At 60.8% G+C, this 20,583-nt stretch overlaps 2 protein-coding genes across 3 annotated transcripts in view; both read right to left on the bottom strand.

Moving 5' to 3' along the window:
* Positions 1-6,694: 6,694 nt before the first annotated feature.
* On the bottom strand, positions 6,695-12,283 carry PHOX2A (paired like homeobox 2A). 2 transcript variants are annotated; one of them, XM_065658303.1, is made up of 3 exons: positions 12,064-12,283; positions 9,576-9,763; positions 6,695-7,129 (listed from the first exon to the last, which is right to left on the bottom strand). In XM_065658303.1, exons 1-3 carry the CDS (start codon positions 12,281-12,283, stop codon positions 6,695-6,697), a joined length of 843 nt encoding a protein of 280 aa, XP_065514375.1. The 2 variants fall into 2 exon arrangements, with proteins under 2 accessions (XP_065514375.1, XP_065514374.1); XM_065658302.1 differs by having other exon boundaries at positions 9,534-9,763; positions 12,064-12,274.
* A 7,119-nt stretch (positions 12,284-19,402) lies between these two features.
* CLPB (ClpB family mitochondrial disaggregase) overlaps positions 19,403-20,583 on the bottom strand; it is an 81,483-nt gene continuing 80,302 nt past the window's right edge. The window contains exon 16 of the mRNA XM_065658552.1: positions 19,403-19,711. Within this exon, the coding sequence (XP_065514624.1) occupies positions 19,460-19,711 (252 nt within the window). The 3' untranslated portion in view covers positions 19,403-19,459. The remainder of the gene's footprint in view (positions 19,712-20,583) is intronic.

Raw genomic sequence — 20,583 nt, 5'->3', positions numbered from 1 at the left:
CGCCCTCCATGCTCCAACCTCCTTTCGGGCAGTTGCAGAGAGTGAGAAGGTCTCCCCCTAGCCTCCTTTTCTCAAGGCTAATCAATCCCAGTCCCCTCAATCGCTCCTCCTAAGACTTGTGCTCCAGGCCCCTCATCAGCTATGTCACCCTCCTCTGCACTCTCTCTAGTATCTCAATGTCCTTCTTATGATGAGGGACCTAAAACTGAATGCAGAATTCAAGCTGTGGCCTCACCAGTGCCAAGTATAGTGGCACAATCACTTCCCGAGTCCTGCTGGCCACACTATTCCTGATGCAAGCCAAGACACTGTTGGCCTTTTTGGCCACCTGGGCACACACTGGCTCCTGTTCAGCCACTGTTGATCAACACCGCCAGATCCCTTTCTGCCAGGCAGCTTTCCAGCCGCTCTTCCCCGAGCCTGGAGCGCTGCCTGGGGTTGGTGTGACCCCAGTGCAGGACCCGGCACTTGGCCTTGTTGAACCTCAGACAATTGGCCTCAGCCCATCGATCCAGCCAGTCCAGATCCCTCTGTATGGCCTCCCACCCTCCAGCACATCAATACTCTGACCCAGTTTGGTGTAATCTGCAAATTTACTAAGGGTGCACTCAATCCCCTCATCCAGATCATTAATAAAGAGATTAAACAGAACTGGCCTCAACACGGAGCGCTGGGGACACCACTCGTGACCGGCCACCAACCGGATTTGGCTCCGTTCACCACAACTCTCTGGCCTGGCCCTCCAGCCAGTTCTTTACCCATCGCAGATACACCATCCAGGCCACGAGCTGCAGCTTCTCCAGGAGATGCTGTGGGATACGGTGTCAAAGGCTTTACTGAAGTCTAAGTACACAACACCCACAGCCTTTCCCTCATCTACTAGTTGGGTCACCTTCCCATAGAATGAGATCAGGCTGGTCAAACAGGACCTGCCTTTCATAAACCCATGCTGACTGGGCCTGATCACAAGGTTCTCTTGTAAGTGCTGTGTGATGTTACTCAAGATCATCTGCTCCATGACCTTCCCTGGCACCGAGGTTGGACTGACAGGTCTGTAGTTCCCCGGATCCTCCTTCTGGCCCTTCTTGTAGATGGGTATCATGTTTGCCAACTACCAGTCAACAGGGACCTCCCCAGTTAGCCAGAATTGCTGGTAGATAATGGAAAGTGGCTCAGTGATCACCTCTGTCAGCTCCCTCAGCACCCTTGGGTGTATCCCATCTGGCCCCGTAAACTTGTGGGTGTCCAAGTGGTGTAGCAGGTCACCAACCATTTTCCCTTGGATTATTGGGGCTTCATTCTGTTCCCCACCCCTGTCTTCTGGCTGAGGGGGCTGGGTACCTGGAGCACAACTGTTCTGACTATTAAAGACTGAGGCAAAGAAGGCCATTTAGTACCTCAGCCTTTCCCTCATCTTCTGTCCCTCTGTTTCCCTCGGCATCCGTCAGGGGATGTAGCTTCTCCTTAGCCTTTCTATTGTTGCTGATACATTTACAGAAACATTTCTTGTTGCCTTTCACAGCAGTAGCTTGGCTCAGATCTGGTTGGGCTGTGTCTGCTTAGGCAAAACAAAGCAGCTGCAAACCATCAACCTGCACGATAAGGCCTGTTTTGTACTGTGTAGAGCAAAACAGTATTGGCTTGAGCCAAATAATGTCTTCAAGGCCAGCATGAAGTGGCTATGGACTATCAACATCATCTGCAGCTAAACAAGATAAGGGTCTGTCTGACGACAGTGAAAGGACCAATGAGAAACAAGAAGACCCCAGACTCAAACATTACTATTGGATTGAATCATCACATGAGAGGCAGGTAAATAGTCTGTCAGGGTGTAGTTACCCGGAGAATTCTATGCTGGGCTCGGCAGCTCTGCGCAGGCACCCAGCTTGAGCCAACCCTGCTGCTGGACCACTCCATTAAGTTATTTATTTCTATGAGCTTTGATGTCTGAGAGTTTGTTTGAAGAGACCTGGGATCCAGGCTTTGTAGCAACCTGGCACCAGGCCCTGGAGGGGAGGTAAGCAGGCTGAGATGCAGAATGATGCAACTTTGAAACTCGAGGCAAGCGATATAGACAATCAGGTGAGCACATACAATCCTTTGGCTGTAAATTCATAGAATCCCTTACCCGTTTTCCCTTACCTTCTACATCTTCTAGACATGAACCGCTGATCAAATATGGGTCTGAGTTTGGATCCAGCCTCACCTGGACTCCTCTATGAGAAGGAGTTTAGAGGGCAACCTGGTGACCCAACAGGAGGGCCTCCCTCTACCCTTTCACATCTCTTGTCCCTCTATAAATCACTCTAGAACAACTCTCACCTGATTCTCCTTGGCATATTTCCCCCATGCAGGAAGCACTAGAGTGAACCTTGCCATCGAACTCTGTTAAGTCGCACTTTGCTTTAGGTGATCCAAACACCGCTCTGCAAAAGCAGGACCCTAAATCACTGCTTTGTGACAAATCGGCGTAGTTGACAGGATGGCAGGTGATATCACTGATTAGAGAGGTATGGGGTGACTCTGAGTCCCAAATTCTCAGAAGAATGGGCTCATGATATTAATAACTGGCACAACTGGGAAGCTGTAGAAGAAGAGCTAAAAGTTGCCAGGGGCTGTACAAAGGATGGAAAGGGAAATGAAATTATTTGCAGAATGTTAGGCACCTGCCCACAAGCACTTGTGAGGAGAGGAAGATCTTAAACAGAGAAAAACGAGATGTGAGAAAGCAAATAGGAGGTAGAAAAGCTGCTGAGTGAGTATTGTCCTTGGAGACTGAGCAGCTGCAGAAACAGTTACAGGAAGAAAAGGAGAAGAAACAGAAAATGGATGAAAAGACTGAAATGATACTTATAAGGGTTCCTCTTCCCCCTGACATTCTATAGATTTGGAAACTAATTGTGTCCCCTGAAGAATGGATAGAAATATGTGGGGTGACCCTGATGACAGTGAACTGGAGGAGGATGATTCTTTGTCTTTCTCAGAACCCCTCACATATGAAGCCAGACCTATCATTAGGACAGTCTCAAGGACCTCGGCATGCAGCTCCGTGCTATCATTTGCTAATCACTCCCTGGCATCCAGTACAATTGGCAAATTTACAATTAAAATATGGCAGAAAAGCAGGTGAAGCTGAAACAGAATATTTGTAGTGAGTCTGCCCAAGGGGCAGTGACCAAATACCACTGAATGGAAATGAAACAAATGGCTTTTGGGGTCCAGGAGTTTTCTTAAATTTAGGACCAGACCCAGCCAATGAATACCATTCTATCACCAGCCCAGTAGCTTATTGGGCTGGCAGAGCAGATGTTATGGCACGAGGTGAACCCTCCGTGATCCCCATAAGATCACTCGATGAGCTCCCTACAGCTGTGACAGAAGCTGCCTGCACACAAGCCATGCATCAAAGAGGAGCCACTGACACCCGCCACAATTGATTATGTGATTGGAAAACCACTAATAAGAGGAGCCCTGGCAATACTTAAACCCCGCCTAGTTGCAAAAGGGGATGAAAGTACAAGAGACACAGAGCATCATAATGGATTATGACCCAATGCTCCCCACATCCCAGTCCCTACCTGGGCAGACTTAACGCGCGACACTCTATATCATGCCTGTGAAATGGGATGGGAAGATTTGGTAACTGGAAAATTGGACCCAAAACCCACTCATAGAGTAAGGCAAAAAAAAAGAAACACCCCACAGGCGATAGAAACTAAACCAAGGGGAAATACACCTGAAGACCCTCAAGTAAGATCCCAGGAGTAGAGAAATGAACTGTGGAAAAGGGCACCAGCCATTCCCAGAGCCACAATTCAGAAGCAGCCTATCAGCTTTATTGTGAGTCTCATTGGAGCATTTCTGAAACGAGATACTGATGAAAGGGAGGAGCGTATTTCAACTCTTCCGGTGCCTGCTCAAGGAAGGAGCGTTAACCCTTTTCTCCTCCCTAGGGAGGAATTGCAGGGCATGAATCCAAAAAATTAATACAGGCCAGAAAGTAACTGGTCCCATCTGTCCGGAAAGGGGAGGCGTTCCAGTGGATAAATGAGGATGGCTGCTCCGAGTTCATTGCCAGAGCCAACCAGGACTATGCCAAGGACAGGGGACAGGGCTCGGTGAGGCTGGGGAGCACCAGTGGCCCCCGGCAGGTGGGATGTGGGGTGGGACAGGATGGGATGGGAGGCCCCCACCCCCTCACCTCCAGGGGGGTCCCCATGGTGAGGGGTGTCCAGGGTGGGGGTCTCCCAGCCGTGCATTTCACCAGATCCGCACTGGATTGAACCCCCCAGGCTCTCTCCATCCCTGTGGGCCATGCCCATTGGTGATGGGGGAATGACACCCACCCCCAGCCCAAATCTTTGCACCCCCAGTGCTCCCGAATCCCCCTGTCTGGGCCTCACAGCTGTGGCTCCAGCTGAGATGAAGGACAGGCAGGACAACCCCAGGCGACCCCCCGCAATCTCCATGCCGTTAGCTAAGGGGGCCTTTGGTGTGAATTTAATCCTACTAAAAATGCCATTGTGTTGTGCCCCGTGTTTTGGTGGTTTTTTGTGAAATCACAAACTGTTTGTTTAAAGTTTAATGGAATGGTCATAGTAAACATCTCATCATGTGAAGGGGAGCAAGGATGTTCCTAGTAGGATCACGGAAATGGATGGGAGGATAAACCGAAACGAGGAATGGAGTCCCAGCATGATCCAGGACCCTTCAGGCTGTCCATATTGGTCCCAGTAGAGTGGGGACCAGGTCCCCTGTCCCCTCCCTGAGGACGGGGCCATGCATGGGCCACTTCTGCTGCCCCATTTAGAAGGCACATCCCCAACTCACCCCCCAGGCCCCATCTGTCCCCGGAGCACAGACACCCCCCATCCCTGAGACCTCCTGCGGGCCCAATCCAGCACTCCAGTGACACCTCAGCACCCTGCCTGCCACCCCCCGCGCATCCTGGGAGGGGCCCAGGGCCCCCCAGTGCCCCCTTCCCCCAGACCACCCCCCTGCACCGCATGGTATCTCAAGGTGCCCTTCACCACCATGGCCACCAGGTACCCCAGGGGACCTTCTCTATCACCACCACCCCACAGATCCCCGACGGGGCTGGACGGTGCGTGGGGCACCCCTCTCCTTGCCCCCACCTCAGGGGCTGCCCATGTGGTGCCACCCCAAATCTCTGCAGCTGCTCAGGGTTTTTGCTGGGGAGGGGAGGGACCTATAACATCCCTGGGCTTGAGTTTGAGGGTCTACTGCATCCTTGGTGTCGTCCGGGGGTCCCCAGCTGGCACAGGGGGGTCTCAGGAGGCTCAGGGGAGTAAGGGAAGTGGCAGTGTAGACCCCCACCACCTGCAGCCTGGGCAGGGGGGTGCTGCAGTGGTGGTAGGGGACTGGCAACGTCTTCAATAAATTAAGTTTTATTTGGATTAGTGTCATTTGCAAACGGGGTCAATAAATTACAGAATGGTTTAAAAAAAAAAAAAAAAGAACAAAAAACTGGTGAAACCCAGACCCACCTCAGCCAAGACGGGGCAAGGGGGGGGCCCTCAGCAGGGAAGGGACGAGGGTGGGGACAGGGGGGCCAGCCGCTGCACAGACACATGGACAGGGATGCTGGCACGACCATGTGGATGCTCGCTGCGCTGTAAAGCCCTGGCATGTGCAGCGCTGGCGTCATGGGTGCAAGGGGGCCAAGCTGCACCCCAGGCCCCGCCAGGATGCTCCGCAAGGTCACCACAGAGCGCTGATGTGCCGGGTGGTCCCGGCTGCTGCCACACCAGCCCCGGTGGGAGCACCCGTCCCACTCCCAGCACAGCGGTGACGGCCGGTGAGGGATCGTAGCTCCTCCAAGGGGTCCCACCATTTTCTCTGGGGTGGGGGTCCATCCCACGCCAGCCTGTTTTCAGGGCAGCTGCGGCATCACTGGGGCAGCTCAGCCCCAGCATAGCAGGATGGTGACAGTTTCCAGCACCACGTCTTCATTGGCAGCATCCATGGCGTTGCCGGCGATCACAAAGCCCCGGTCCTGTCTTAGTCCCCCAGAATCCCATTGCTTGGGGGGAGGATCTCCTCCCCTCTAATCCTGCTAGGCTGCAGTTTTGCTGGGGGGAGGCGGGAAATCCATGTCCACAGGCAGGATTTGGGGAGCATCACCCCCTCCCTGTACCAAGGAACCTGTTGCTGCCAAATTCCCCAGCACTGCTCACCCCACAGCCCCCAGAAACCCCAATCCTAAAGTGCTTCCTGCCCCCAGCCCAGCAGCATGGCCCATGGCGGGAGGGATCTTCTTGGGGAGAGTGTTGTGATGCTGGAGCCCCATGGCTGCCCTCACCCCTGGGGTACACTGGGAACCCCGCTAAAAGCATGCTGGAGCGATGGCTATGCCCGCGGCATGCCGGCTGGGCTGGGGGCTGCTGCGCCCCGCTTTGCACCCCCGTGATCTTGCACCACTCTGGGTCTGTCCCATTGCCATGGGGTATGGGAGAGGGCGGGGGTCCTGCGGCCCCCCCCGGGGAGCAGCCTCGGATGCAGGTGGCCAGGCAGGAGCGGCAGCCTCCCCGGTCCATCTCCCCACCAGCAGCTGTTTGCCGGAGCATCATCGCTGGGTCTGCGGTGGGAGTGTCGGCACGGCGGCTGGGGGGGCATGGGGCAGCGGTGGGGGTCCAGGGGGGGTTTGGGGCAGCCGGATCTGTCGACCGGCACATCAGAAGAGGTTTGTCTTGAGGGCGTTGGGCTTCCGATGGAAGGAGGAGAGGACGCCGGAGAAAGGTCCCGGCACGGCTTCGGTGGGCTGCCAGGCCTTCAGTAGGTCAGCGGCGTTGGTGGCACCACTGCTGGTGCTGACGCCGGGCCAGATGGGTGCCTTGAGGGGCTGGGGAGGGTGGCCGGGTCCCATGGGTGGCCCCGCGCCGGGGCTGGGGCTCAGGCTGCTGCCGGGGCTGCCGAGGCTGCTGGCGGCGGGCAGGGATGCCGTGCTGTCCGGCGTCGGGCTGCAGTTGGACTCCTTGGACTCGTCGTCTTCCGAGGAAGAGCGCGGCTCAGATTTCTTGCTGGTGGTACCAGCGGTACCGCCGGCGCCCTTGGCGTTGGCCGCTCGCTCCTGCTTGCGGAATTTGGCTCGACGGTTCTGGAACCAAACCTGGAGGGGACGAGAAGGGATGGGAGGGGACGGGAGGACCCCGCGCTGCTGTCCCCAGGGATCTGGGGAACCCATAGGGTACAGACAGCTCCGCAGTCTCCCCGTGCTGGGGTGCTCGCCATGGGGTGCCCCTTGCAGCACCCCCACTCCCATGGGTGAAGCGTTTTCCACTGCACCAGGGGAGGGAGTCAATGTATCTAAAACCAGCTACGGGCTTTGCGTTGTTGATGCTGGTGACCCCAAAGGTGGGACATCCCTCCTCAGCAAGGACATGGTAGCACATGGTCCTTGGAGGGGCCAGCAGGATGGGGACACTGCTCTGCACCAGACAGGGAGCCAGCTCAGCCCCCCCAGCTGCCACCGGCACTGTCCCTGCTCACGGGACCCCCAGGATGCTCCATGGGCGCCATCGTTGCCAGTGGTTTTCCCCCAGGACTAGCCTGGTCCATCCCATCCCATCCCATCCCATAGCAGTGCCGTGTCCCTACAGTCAGATGGGGATGTCACTGGCCTCCCCTGGAAATGACCAGACCTGGAAATGCCATCCTTGAGAATCAAGACCCCGCAGCCCCATGGATCCTCCATCCTTGGGGACAAAGACCTCGCAGCCCTGTGGATCTCCCATCCTTGGGGACCAGGACCCTGCAGATCCCCCATCCTTGGGGACCAGCACCCTGCAGTCCCATGGATCCCCCATCCTTGGGGACAAGGACCCCACAGCCCTGTGGATCCCCCATCCTTGGGGACCAAGACACCACAGCCCCATGGATTCCCCCATCCTTGGGGACCAGGACCTGCAGCCTCATCAGTCTCCCATCCTTGGGGACCAGGACCCCTCAGCCCTGTGGGGCTGCAGCATCCGTCCTGCCTGCGGGATGATGAAGGCCAAGGGCAGGTCGTGCTGCTGCTGCCCTGGTGAGCCACAGCCGCCAGCCCTGCCGTACGCCCCGGCTGCTCCACAGCACCGGAGGATGCTATGGGGGGACAGGGGTCCCATGGGGCCCTTCACCTGCAGAGCATCCCTGGTGCTTGGTGCAAGGACATGTTGTAGGGGGGATGGCCCAGGGACCCAGAAGATCCCTGGGGTGTCGGGGACAGGGGCGCTGGCTCTGCTGTGCCAGCATCTCCCGCTGCTGCCCCGATCGCAGCGCTGCTGGAGAAGGATCTCACTGCTGGGAATCTCCATCCAGGGGGGGTCAGGGCTGGGGGGCAGCGGGACCCACCAAGGGCACCCAGAGTGACCCCTCCTGAGCTGTCCCCATGTCACCAACCTGTGGGTCACCACGGCTTGGGGTTCAGTGGGCAAACCCAGCTCCCTGAGAGCAAACCTGGAGTGGTCCCACACCCTTCCCCGTGCTGTGTGCGTTGTGTTGGTCCCACCAGCCCCTCTCATCCCTGCATAGCCCCGCCATAGCCCAGCACAGCCCTGTCCCCCCCAGCACGACCCCACCAAGTACATTCTCTTCACACTTGGGAATGGGGAGCCTTTTTTCCCCCAATGTGCTGATAAAGTGAGCTGCCCCAAACCACCGGTTTTTCACCCAAAACCAGAGGGGAGCTGCGGCTGAGGCTGGATGGGGACCCCCACCCCAAACCCCACGCACCCCACGGCTGGGCTGGGAACCAACAGATGGGTCCCCTCCCACTGTGGGATGTCACCCTCCTCATTGACGACCCCCCACCCCCATTGTCCCCCTCTCCGCAGGGGTCCCACTACCCCCGGAGACCCTCAGCCCGCTGCTCCAAGGGACATTGTCCCACTCGGAGCCAGTCCCTGCAGCAAGACTGGACAACCTGTGGGGACAGAGGTGCCGACAAAGTGGGGTCTGCACTGACAACGCAAGGTCTAAACTGATAATGGGGGGTCTGCACTGACAAAAGAGGGGTCTGCACCGCCGGAGGGTTCTTACACTAACAAAAGGGGCTGGTCTCCGTCTCCACAGCCTCTCACCAAATCCACCCAACTTCAATGCATTTGTACTGTGACAAATCATTGCTGACAGGGACCAGCACAAGGGTGATGCAGCATGAACCTTGGGTTCCTGCCCCCATCTCTACCGGGAGCTGGGCTGGGCCCTGGAGGGTTCCTCCCAGCCCCCCGACAGAGCAGAATGTCCCCGCAGCCTGTTTGCCTCCCATCCCTTTGCCGCTGCAATAAAGGGGCTGGGTCCTGGTCCCCATTCCAGCCGATCCCCAGGGACCTGCCTGGGAAATGCTCCAGTCCCAGCACCAGGAAAACACATGGATGCATTAAATTCACGGGGCGGGGGGTGTGGTTCCCACGCTGGAACCCTGCAATGGGTCCCCATTGCCCCCCCAACACGAGCAGAGCAGCAGGTTCCCAAGGTCGGGGCGCAGCCGCCTTCATCCCAACTTCCAGTCTGGTGGGACAGACCCCCCCCACCTCCATCTCCAGGCCCCAGACTGTGCCCCCCCAGCAGCTCACCTGCACCCGGGCTTCGGTGAGGTCGATCTTGAGGGCCAGCTCCTCGCGGGTGTAGATGTCGGGGTAGTGGGTCTCGGCGAAGACCCTCTCCAGCTCCTTCAGCTGGGAGCTGGTGAACGTCGTCCGGATCCGCCGCTGCTTCCGCTTCTCGTTGATCCCCGATGGGTCCGAGAAGAATTTGTAGGGAACTGGGGAAGGAGAGGAAGGTGTGAGCAGAACCGGCACAGCGGGCAGGGCCACAGCAGGAGGGGAGAGCAGAGGTGTACCGGGCAGGAATGTACTGGGCAGGATGCACTGGGCAGGATGCACCAGGCAGGATGAATTGGGCAGGATGAACCGGGCAGGGATGTACTGGGCAGGATGAACCGGCCAGGGATGTACGGGGCAGGGATGAACCGGGCAGGATGAATCAGGCAGGGATGAACGGAGCAGGGACACACCAGGTACAATGCACTGGGCAGAATGAATTGGGCAGGATGTACCAGGCAGGGATGGACCGAGCAGGGATGCACCAGGCAGGGATATGCTGGGCAGAATGCACCAGGCAGGATGAATCGGGCAGGGATGAATCAGTCAGGGGCTCACCAGGCAGAAAGCACCAGGCAGGGATGAACTGGGTGGGGACGCACCAGGCAGAATGCACTGGGCAGAATGAATCGGGCAGAATGCGCCAGGCAGGATGTACCAGGAGGGATGCACCGGGCAGGGATGAGCCGGGCAAGATGACTCAGGCAGGGATGAACCAGGCAGGGATGAACCAGGCAGGGACGTACCAGGCAGAATGCATCAGGCAGGATGAATTGGGCAGGATGTACCAGGCAGGGATGGACTAAACAGGGATGTATGGGGCAGGGGTGTACTGGGCAGGGATGTACAGGGCAGGGATGCACCGGGCAGGGATGCACCGGGCAGGGCTGTACGGAGCAGGGATGAGCCGGGCAGGATGAACCAGACAGGTACAAACCAGTCAGGGATGAACCAGGCAGAATGCATCAGGCAGGATGAATCGGGCAGGGATGAACTGGGTGGGGACGCACCAGGCAGAATGCACTGGGCAGAATGAATCAGGCAGGATGTACCAAGCAGGGATGGACTGAGCAGGGATGTACGGGGCACGGGTGTACTGGACAGGGATGAACAGGACAGGGATGCACCAGGCAGGGATAGGCTGGGCAGGGATGAACCAGGCAGATGAATTGCGCAGGGATGAACCAGGCAGGGATGTACCGGGCAGGAGGCACCGGGCAGGGATGATCTGGGCAGGATGAATTGTGCAAGATGGATCGGGCAGGGTGAATCAGGCAGGATGATGTATGAGGCAGGATGAACCGGGCAGGGATGCACCGGGCAGGATGAACCGGTCAGAACAAACCGGGAGGGGATGCACCAGGCAAAGCAGGGGAAACGGGCAGAGTGAACCAGTCGGGGATGCACCAGGCAGGACAAACCGGGCACGGATGCCCCGGGCAGGGTTGGACCAGGCAGGAATGCAGCGGCAAGGGCAGGCAGGGCGGCCGCCAGCTCGGGCGCTGCTTCCCTGCGTCCCCGGTCCCGTTTATTCGTTGCCGCCGCCGCTCCCTCGGCGGGACGCGGGGCCCCGGGCGGCGGGAGCGGGGCCGGTGGGGCGGGGGGGGCGCGGTGCGGAGCCGGGGCCGGTGCTGGGGCTGAGGTCGGGGCGCGGGGACCGACCGGTGCCGTCCGGCGGCTCTTTCGTTGTCGGCGCATCTGCGGGTAGCGCGTCCGCGGCGGCAACGAAAGCGGAGCGGGGAGGGGGGCCCGGCGGCGGCGACCCCCGGCCAGCCCCGCTCCGGAGCCGCCGCAGCCCCGGGGACCTCGGGGGCTCCGCGACCGCGTACGGGGAGCCCGCCCGGTACCGGGAACGGGAGCGGCGGGGGTCGACCTCCCGAGCGGCCGTGCCGGGGCTGCGGGCAGCGGCGGCACCAAGTGCCGGTGGTACCGGGAACAGGTGGTACCGGGAACCGACGGCAGCGAGCACCGGTGGTACCGGGTGTTGACGGTACAGGGAATCGATGGCACCGAGCACCGACTGTACCGGGAACAGACGGCAGCTGTCGCCGCCGGCACCGGGCACCGCCTGCAGCTGGTACCGACGGTACCGACGGCTGACAGCAGCGGTTACCGACGGCATCGAGCCCCGAAAGTACCGAGCACCGGCGGCAACGAACACCGACGGTACCGGGCACCGACGGCACTGGCGGCAACCGTCAGGGACAGCAACGAGTACCGGCTGTGTCGGGCACCGACGGCAACGGGAACCGACGGTACCGGACACCGGCAGCGTGCGCCGACGGTACCGAGCACCGACAGCACCGGCGGTACCAGGAACCGACGGCACCGAGGTCTGGCGGTACCGGCCACCAACAGCATCGAGCCCCGGGAACCGACGGGCACCGACGGTCAGGGGATGCTCGGGGAGGGAGCGGCGTCCCGGGGGTCCTGGGAGTCCCGGGGGTCCCGTGTCCGTTACCTGCCGAGTAGGGCGAGGGCTGGTGGTCGCGCAGCGCGCCCAGGGCGCAGTTGGCGGAGGCGAGGGGGGGGCAGGCGGGTCCGGGACCGAACCCCCCCCGCATGGGGCTGTACTGGAAGGAGCCGGCCTGGCTGCAGGGACTGAACTCGTAGGCGGACGCTTCCATGGCGGCCACGCAGGAATCGTAGGAGTTGAGGTAGGAGTAGTCCATGGCGAACATGGAGCAGGGCCCGGCTCGGCGCCCACCCGTTACCGCCACCGCCTGCCCGCCGGCCCCCGGCCCGCCCCCGCCATCCGCCGCCCCAGCCCGCCCCGGGCCGCCGCACCCCGTAAATATACCGGCGGGGGGAGCGGCGGACAAAAGGCTGCGCTCGCCGGGGGCTTTTGCATGACAATATCTCCCGGGGACGGCGGGCGCAGCAGGAGCGGGCGGAGCCGCCAGCCCCCCACACCCCCCTCCCCACAACCCCCCGCCGCCCCCCGCCCTTAACCCTTCGTGGGCGCCCGCCGAGCTCCGCGCCCCCCACGGATCCTCCCCCGCTCCGGCCCCCGCAGCCGCGCACGTCGGGGCGGGCGGTCCCGCTGCCCCTCCCGGTGCCCCGGCCCTCCCCGGGAAGCAGCGGCACCGGTCCCGCTCCCATCCCCAGCCCCGCTCCCGTCTCCCCCGTGTCCCCGTCCCTCCGCAGTGTCCCTGTCCCCAGTTCCATCCCTCTACCTGCTTCCCAGGCTCATCCCGTCTCCATCTCCATCCTCATCCCACTGCGCCCCCCAAGCCCCACTGACCCATCCCCACCCGACCCCCAGGCACCTCCACCCCACGGTAGCACAAGGGGGGACCCCAGGGCACCCCACGTTCAGCCCAGCCCCGCCACCCGCCCACCCGTGGGGTGAACCCCCCACACGCCCTGTGCGGGGGTCCCATGGGGACGGAGAGTGGGTCTGGGGGCTCCATCGTGCCCCATGGCTCTGACAATGCCCCTGCTGTCCCCAGCCGTCCCTGGGGGTCACGGGATGATCCCAGGGTGGGGGGGGACAGCCTGGGCACCCCAATCCCCGCAGACCCCCACGGGGGTGGTCGCCTCCATCTCGCACCCAGGGGACCCCCGGCCTTGGGGGGAGACGCCTCCTCGGGGGGTCCGGCAACGGATTTGCCGGCCAAGGGTACGAGATGCTCCGCCAGCACCGGGGATCAAGGGTCCGCAGCCCCCCCCGCTGTGGGGGACACGGGCAGCAGATTGTCCCTGTCCCCGAGCAGTCACCCCCCTCCTGGCACCTCCATCCATCCACCCTGACCCCAGCGGTCACTCCCATGTCCCCTGGGCCACCCTCGCAGGTGACATCCCTGGAAAATTCCGCGTGCTGCGGGACGGGCCTGGCGGCCCCTGGGACCAGTGTCTGGGGTAGGGGGGGACACTGGGGTCCCCTTCAGCGGGGGGGGCTCCGGGGATGAGTATCCCAGCATTAGGGGAGCAGCAGGGGAACCACCCATGGGTGCATGGGGGGTGCAGGGGGCTGGGGGGCTCAGCCCCTCTCCTCTCCCCCCACCTCCCCAATTCTCCCAATTTTCAGCCCGGCTGCATTTCAAAGCGCTTCATCCCCCGCCCCGCTGAGGCCAAGGTAAAAGCTTTGCCCCTTTTTTCAGATGTAAGGGGGGCGGGGGGGATTTGGGACATTTTCAAGACAAACACTTTCACTAAAGAGGATTTAAAAGTCTAATTACGGCCGGCTAAGGGCTTTGTGCCCCAGGCCCGGGGGGGAGGGGGCTCGCTGCCCCCGCAGTGGGCACCAGCCGCGGGGGGAGGCTGGACGCTCGCCCAGGTCCTGTGGATCAGCTCTGGCCATGGGGCGCAGGGCTGGGGCTGGGGGCTGTCCCGGGGGGCGTTCAGGACCTGTCCTGCCCCACGTCCTGTCTCATGGCCTGTGTCCTGCCCCACGTCCTTCCCCACATCCCACTGCATGTCCTGCCCTCTGTCCTTCTCCATGCCCTGCCCCATCTCCTGCCCCACGTCCTGCCCCATTCCCTGTCTTGTGTCGTGTCCTGTGTCCTGCCCCAAATGCTGCTCTGCATCTCGCCCCATCTCCTGCCGAGTGCCCCATCCCACCTCCTGCCCCTGCATCTTGCTCCACGCTCTGCCCCATGTCTTGTCGTGCATCCTGCCCCATCTTCTGCCCCATCATGTCCTGCCCCACGTTATCCTTCCCCATGCCCTGCCCTGCATCTTGCTCCATGTCCTGTCCTGCCTCCTTCCCTCTGTCCTCTCCCACGTCCTGCCCCAAATCTTGCCCCACGTCCCCCAGGACAGAGCCAGTGTCCCCACTCCCGGCTGGGGTCCCCTCGCTGGCCGGCCACCCCCGGTGCCACCCAAACGGGCCAAATCCGGGTCCGCTCCCTCGCGTGGGACCCCCGGGACACCCGTGGGCGCGGGGGCCGGTGGGTGCTCCCCACCCCAGCCCACCCCAGCTGCGCCGGCCGAGCGGGCAGGTTGCTAAACAAGTTAATTAGATCACGGAGCTGGAGGCTGGCGGCTGAGCGAGAGCCCCGACTGTCAGGCTGCTGGAGTTGTGAAAAAGTTAATTCGATTAAGTTTTCCCTCTAAACTAATTAGGCAGCAATCTGCCACGCAAGGAGCTGCTGCTATTGCTACCCAGAGCCAGGGGCAGAACGGGGTGGGGGGGTGAGGAGGACGAGGGGGGAGAGAAGAGGAGGGGGACAAGGGGGGGCTGGGATGGGATTGGGGCTGAGCTGGGATGTCCCGTCGGGGTTGGGGGGCAGCGCTGGGGAGACTCCGGCGCCCCTGGGGCTCCCACGGGAGCTGGGGTGCAGATGTGGGTGACACCTCCTGATTTTGGGGGGTGAAGGAAGGTGGGTGCTGGTAGCTGTGGCACTCAGTTGTCCCCAGCATCACTCGATGGGGCAGGGATGTGGGCTGACCCCCCCACCATGAAACAGGTGGCAGTGGCAGCGGGGAGGGCCGGGCATGGCGGAGGAGATGGGGACAGGGACCCCCATCCCTCCATCCTCAAAGAACTGGGGACAGGGACCCCAATCCCTCCATCCTCAAGGAGCTGGGGATGGGGACCACCTGTCCCTTCATCCTTGAGGAGCTGGGGACAGGGACCTCCCGTCCCTCCGTCCTTAAAGAACTGGGGACAGGGACCCGTGTCCCTCCATCCTCAAGAAACTGGGGACAGGGACCCCCCATCCCTCCATCCTCAAGAAATTGGGGACAGGGACCTTCTGTCCTTTCATCCTTGAGGAGCTGGGGACAGGGATCCTCCATCCCTTCACCTTCAAGGAACTGGGGACAGGGACTCCCGTCCCTCCACCCTGAAGGAACTGGGGACAAGGACCTCCTGTCCCTCCATCCTTGAGGAACTGGGGACAGGGACTCCCGTCCCTCCATCCTCAAGAAAATGGGGACAGGAACCTTCTGTCCCTCCATGCTTAAAGAGCTGGGGACAGGGACCTGTGTCCCTCCATCCTGCTGGGCTCTGGGTGCCACCAGTGACCCAAGGGCCACATCCGTGTGCCCAGGGGGGTTGGGGTCCCTCTGCAGCCAGAGGGGCTGGCGGGACCCCCGCTCTGACGGGACCCTCTTTGTGCACAACCCGGGTCCCTCGCACAGCTCAAGTCCCAGCCTTGTCGGGGTCCTTGACCACGCGCAGCATCTCCAGCCCCATCCGGGCCGTGTCACCCCATGGGGACCCCCGGTTTTTGCACCGGGGGGTCCCACTGGGTCCCACACCAGCACGACCCACCGGTGCCAGAGGCCTCCGGCCGCCACCGCCGCTTTGTTCCCCATGACAAAGCCCCGAGCCGGGGCTGCACCGAGGCCCCTGCGCTCGCTGGAGCTCGCCTGCCCCTAATCGAATTAGGAGCCCGGCACGGGGCTGAGGGCTGGCGGTAATTGAATTTCCCCCGTCACAGCCTGATGTTTCTCCCCTCCGGATCCTGCCTCCCGTTTATTGTTCCCGGCCCGGCTGTGGTGGCACATTTATTTGATCTGTCAGAGGGAGCCCTTTCACCCGCTGCTGTTTGCTCAGAGGACGCCGGCGTCGCGCCTCCAGCACCATTAAAAACAAATAAAATGATCGAGGAGGGACCCGTGTGCCCACCCCGGCTGGTGGGACCCTTGTGGCTGCGTTCCCGGGGGGGCTGGCACAGCACGGCATCGAATCAGAGAATCACAGGAGGGTTTGGGGTGAAGGCACCTTAAAGCTCCCCCAGTGCCCCCCCTGCCATGAGCAGGGACATCTGCACCAGCTCAGGTTGCTCAGAGCCCCGTCCAGCCTGGCCTGGGATGTCTCCAGGGATGGTTCAGCCACCACCTCTCTGGCCAACCTGGGCCAGGCTCTCACCACCCTCAGGGCAACAATTTCTTCCTCATGTCCGGCCTGAATCTCCTTCCTTTAGTTTAAAACCACCACCCCTTGTCCTAGCGCAACAGGCCCTGCTCAGATGTCTGTCCCCATCTTTCTTCTCGGCCCCTTTCAAGCGCGGAAAGGCCGCGCTAAGGTGTCACACCACGGCACAACGTGTCACGTCACCCTGGCCGTGGGGTCCCCGGTCTCCCTGTGTCCCACCCAGCGGCTCCGGGAGCCCCGAGCCCGGCGGTGCTGGTTTGGGGGGGCTGGTGTCGCGGTCCCCCCTGGGGCAGCCTCGGCATCCTGCAGCACCGCCCTGCACACCCGTGCACACACCCACGTACATACCTGTGCACACACGTGCACAGCTGTGCACACAGCCCTGCACATCTGTGCACACACCCCTGCACATCTGTGCACAGCCACGCATGCACATGCGGTCCTATGCACGGCCACGCACGCCTGCACACACCCACACAGACATGCACAACCGTGCACACACTCCCATACACACCCCAGTGCACAACCATGCACACCCATACACACCTGTGCACGCCCTCGTGCGCTCCCATGCACACAGTCATGAACACCCATACACAGACCCACGCGCGTACTTGTGCACACCCGTGCGTGCCCTTACACACTTGCGCACGCACTCACGCACTCTCATTCAAGCCCGTGCACACACCAGTGCACAACCCTGCACACCCGTGCACAAACTCATGCACAGTCATGCATGGCCATGCACACTCATGTGCTCCCATACACACCTGTGCACACATCATTGCACAACCATGCACACTCATGCACACCTGTGTACACACTCGTACTCCCATGCACACCTGTTTACACCTTCACACGCTACCGCACACACACTAATGCACAACTATGCACTCCCCTGTGCACACCCATGCACAGACATGCACACACACTCTCATGCACATCCATACACACCTGTGCACACGCTCATGCACATACTCGTGCACACCCATACACGCTTGTGCACACACTCGTGCACTCCCATGCACACCCCCGCACGCTCAGCCCTGTCCCCCCGTCCCCACCGCTGCAGCACCCACCACTTCCAGCCCAGTTTCTCCCCGAACCCCCTGGTTTTGGGACCCCGGCGCTGCCCATCCCGAGCCCCCGTGTCCCTGCAGAACACACGTTCTCCAGCATCTCACAGCTGCAGGAGGTGACAGCAGATTTGGGGATGTCACTTGCCATCCTATGAGGCACCCCGGTGTTTTCGGGGACCCCCTCCCCAAACCTTGGCTCCCCCCGCACCCCTGGGGGAGGACGCGGAGGTGCTGGCGATGCCGTGGATCCATCAAACTCCCGATGGAGTCACCATCCCCATGGTGGCGGCTCAATCTCCTCCTGGTCCTCCCCGGGGGGGCAAACCCCAATTTGGGAGGGTCCCAAAAAACCCAGTGAAGCTCCAAAACCTTTTCGGGGGGACAAACCCGCGCTGGGTGTCCTGCTGTCCTGTCATCGCACACCCGAGCGGCTCGGAAAGGCCAAATCTGCTGCTGGACACCCCTGTCCCCATCCAGCGCCCCCCGTGGTCCCCATGTCCCCTCTGCCTCTGTCACCAGCACCAAAATGGGGGTTCAGGGGACAGGACACCCCCGAACCACCAGCACAAGCTCTTCCCCCACTGTGTTCGCAGCCCCGGCCAAACGCAGCTCTGAGGGGGCTCGATGTCCCCGCCCCTGTCACTGAATAAAGCCCCAGGACAGGTAAAGGTGACAGGGGTGGAAAGGGGGTTCAGGGCAGCCCCCCCTAAATCTTGCATCCCACGGAATGTGAGTTTCAGCCCCAGCAGGGACGTTCGGGGACTTTGCAGTGTCAGACGGGAAGCCACCTCCGATCTGTCCCCATCCTCGAGGGACCGTGACTTACGGTTTATTAATTCGGGAGGGTTATTTGGTTTGATTTCCTTCTGTATTTAATTTCCTGCTCTTCACAATCCGCCCCCGTGACATGTCACCGACCGGAGGAGCCAGAGCTGTGCCGGGAAAGTGTCACCGTCTTGGTGTGGTGACCGAGCACCACGAACACACCATGGGACACACTGTCCCCAGGGAAATGTCACCAGCCAGGGAGGGGACACACATGCCCAGGACCCCGCACCCCTGGCAGAGCTGGATGTTTGGGGAAAGTTGGGAGAAAATGGGATTTTCCCCCAAAACCCCTCATCTGCCCTTCGGCGCAGGAGCCCTCAAGACGCACCCCAAAACCGTGCAGAGGGGACGGCCTCACCCCCGGGTCCCCCCGTCCCTGTCCCAGCACTGGCAGGTCCCCAGAGGTTCCATCTCTTTGGGTCGGGGGCTTTTTCTCCAGCTCTGACACCAGGGACAACTTGAGCAGGTGGGTTAAACCCCAAATATTCCGTGTTTCCTGGGGATGGGACAGAAGAAAAGCAGCGGGAGGAGGATCCAGGGAGGGATGTCACCTGTCTGGGATGGGGGGACATTCCGGTGCTGGTCACAGCTCCCGGTGACGAGCAGGAGATGCAGGAGCCCCCCGAGATGTGTTCTGTCCACTCGTGCTCCCCACACCAGACACGGAAGGTTGTCTGTGCTGCGTTTATTGCAATAAATTAAGAGAAGTGGGCAAAATATGGAGTGTCTGGTGGCTTTTAAAATGAAGCTGTTGCACCCTCAGTCCCTGTCCCTGTCCCCTCCAGTCACAGTCCTACCCAGCAAACCCGGCCACCTCTTTGGGGAATGACAAATCCTCCCCGGCCAGTTTGAAATCTGCTTTTCCCCCACGTTAAAAAAGCTCCGTCACCTTTTCTTGCGCCAAGTGAAACCCCAGAACCCTCCACCAAACGTGGCCCTCAAAGCCAGAGCCGCACCTCGCGACCCACAGCTCTGAACGCAGTGTGGGGACATGGGGCAGCCCCTGCCTGTCCCTGTCCCTGTCCCTGTCCCTGTCTCTGCCCCACTACCTCTCTGACGATGTCACATTTCAAAACCAAGGTCTCGGCGTCTTTATTGTCAGGGCAGAGCGTGCTCGTCGCTGTCTATAAGAAATAAGCGATATTTTCTGGGTTCAGAGGCGCCTGGATGTCCAGTTTTCGGGATTTGCTGTCTTTTTCCACGATTTCCAGCCGCAGGGTGGGGATCTTGGTTTTCTCCGCCCCGGGGGAAGAGCCGTCTTTGGTTTTCAGCAGCTGCTTGTCCGAATCCTCCACCGCGATCCTCAAGGTGCAGCCCCTGGGCAGCAGGTCCTGCTCATAGGCGGCTGCCAGCTGGTTCACGACACGTCGCTCCACCTGAAGAATCAGAGAATCACAGGAGGGTTTGGGGTGAAGGCACCTTAAAGCTCCCCCAGTGCCCCCCCTGCCATGAGCAGGGACATCTGCACCAGCTCAGGTTGCTCAGAGCCCCGTCCAGCCTGGCCTGGGATGTCTCCAGGGATGGTTCAGCCACCACCTCTCTGGCCAACCTGGGCCAGGCTCTCACCACCCTCAGGGGCAGCAACTTCTCCCTCATGTCTGGTTTGATGAAAAAAACAGTTTCCATCAGAAAATCTCTGCCAGCAGCCTCCTTCCCACCCTCGGGCAGTGCAGGATCCCAGAACATCCTGCTCATCTTACTTATTCTGTTTCTTTCCTCCCACAGACCATGAACATCTCCCTCTGGAGCCATGGGGACCTCCTCTGGGGGACAGACCCAAACATGAACCCCCCGCCAGCCCTCCCCATGTGCAGCTGGGCTGGGGGAGATACCAGGGGCTTCATCTGTGTTCCATCCTTGGCTTTAGAGCCATAGAATCATTTGGGTTGGAAAAGCCCCTCAAGATCATCAAGTCCAACCGTTCCCCCAGCCCTGGCACTGCCCCATGTCCTGAGAACCTCATCTCTGTCTGTCCAACCCCTCCAGGGATGGTGACTCCAGCACTGCCCTGGGCAGCCTGTTCCAATGCCCCACAGCCCTTTGGGGAAGAAATTGTTCCCCACATCCAACCTCAACCTCCCCTGGCGCAACTTGAGGCCATTTCCTCTGGTCCTGGCGCTTGTTCCTGGGGAGCAGAGCCCGACCCCCCTGGCTCCAAGCTCCTTTCAGGCAGGTCAGAGATCAGAAGGTCTCCCCTCAGCTCCTGTTCTCCAGCTGAACCCCCAGCTCCCTCAGCCGCTCCCATCAC

This window comes from Caloenas nicobarica, chromosome 1 (genome assembly GCF_036013445.1).
Source record: "Caloenas nicobarica isolate bCalNic1 chromosome 1, bCalNic1.hap1, whole genome shotgun sequence".
Classification (NCBI taxonomy): Eukaryota; Metazoa; Chordata; class Aves; order Columbiformes; family Columbidae; genus Caloenas; species Caloenas nicobarica.
The sequence above is the reverse complement of the archived record's forward strand: the minus strand, read 5'-3'. Positions and strand labels throughout refer to the sequence as shown.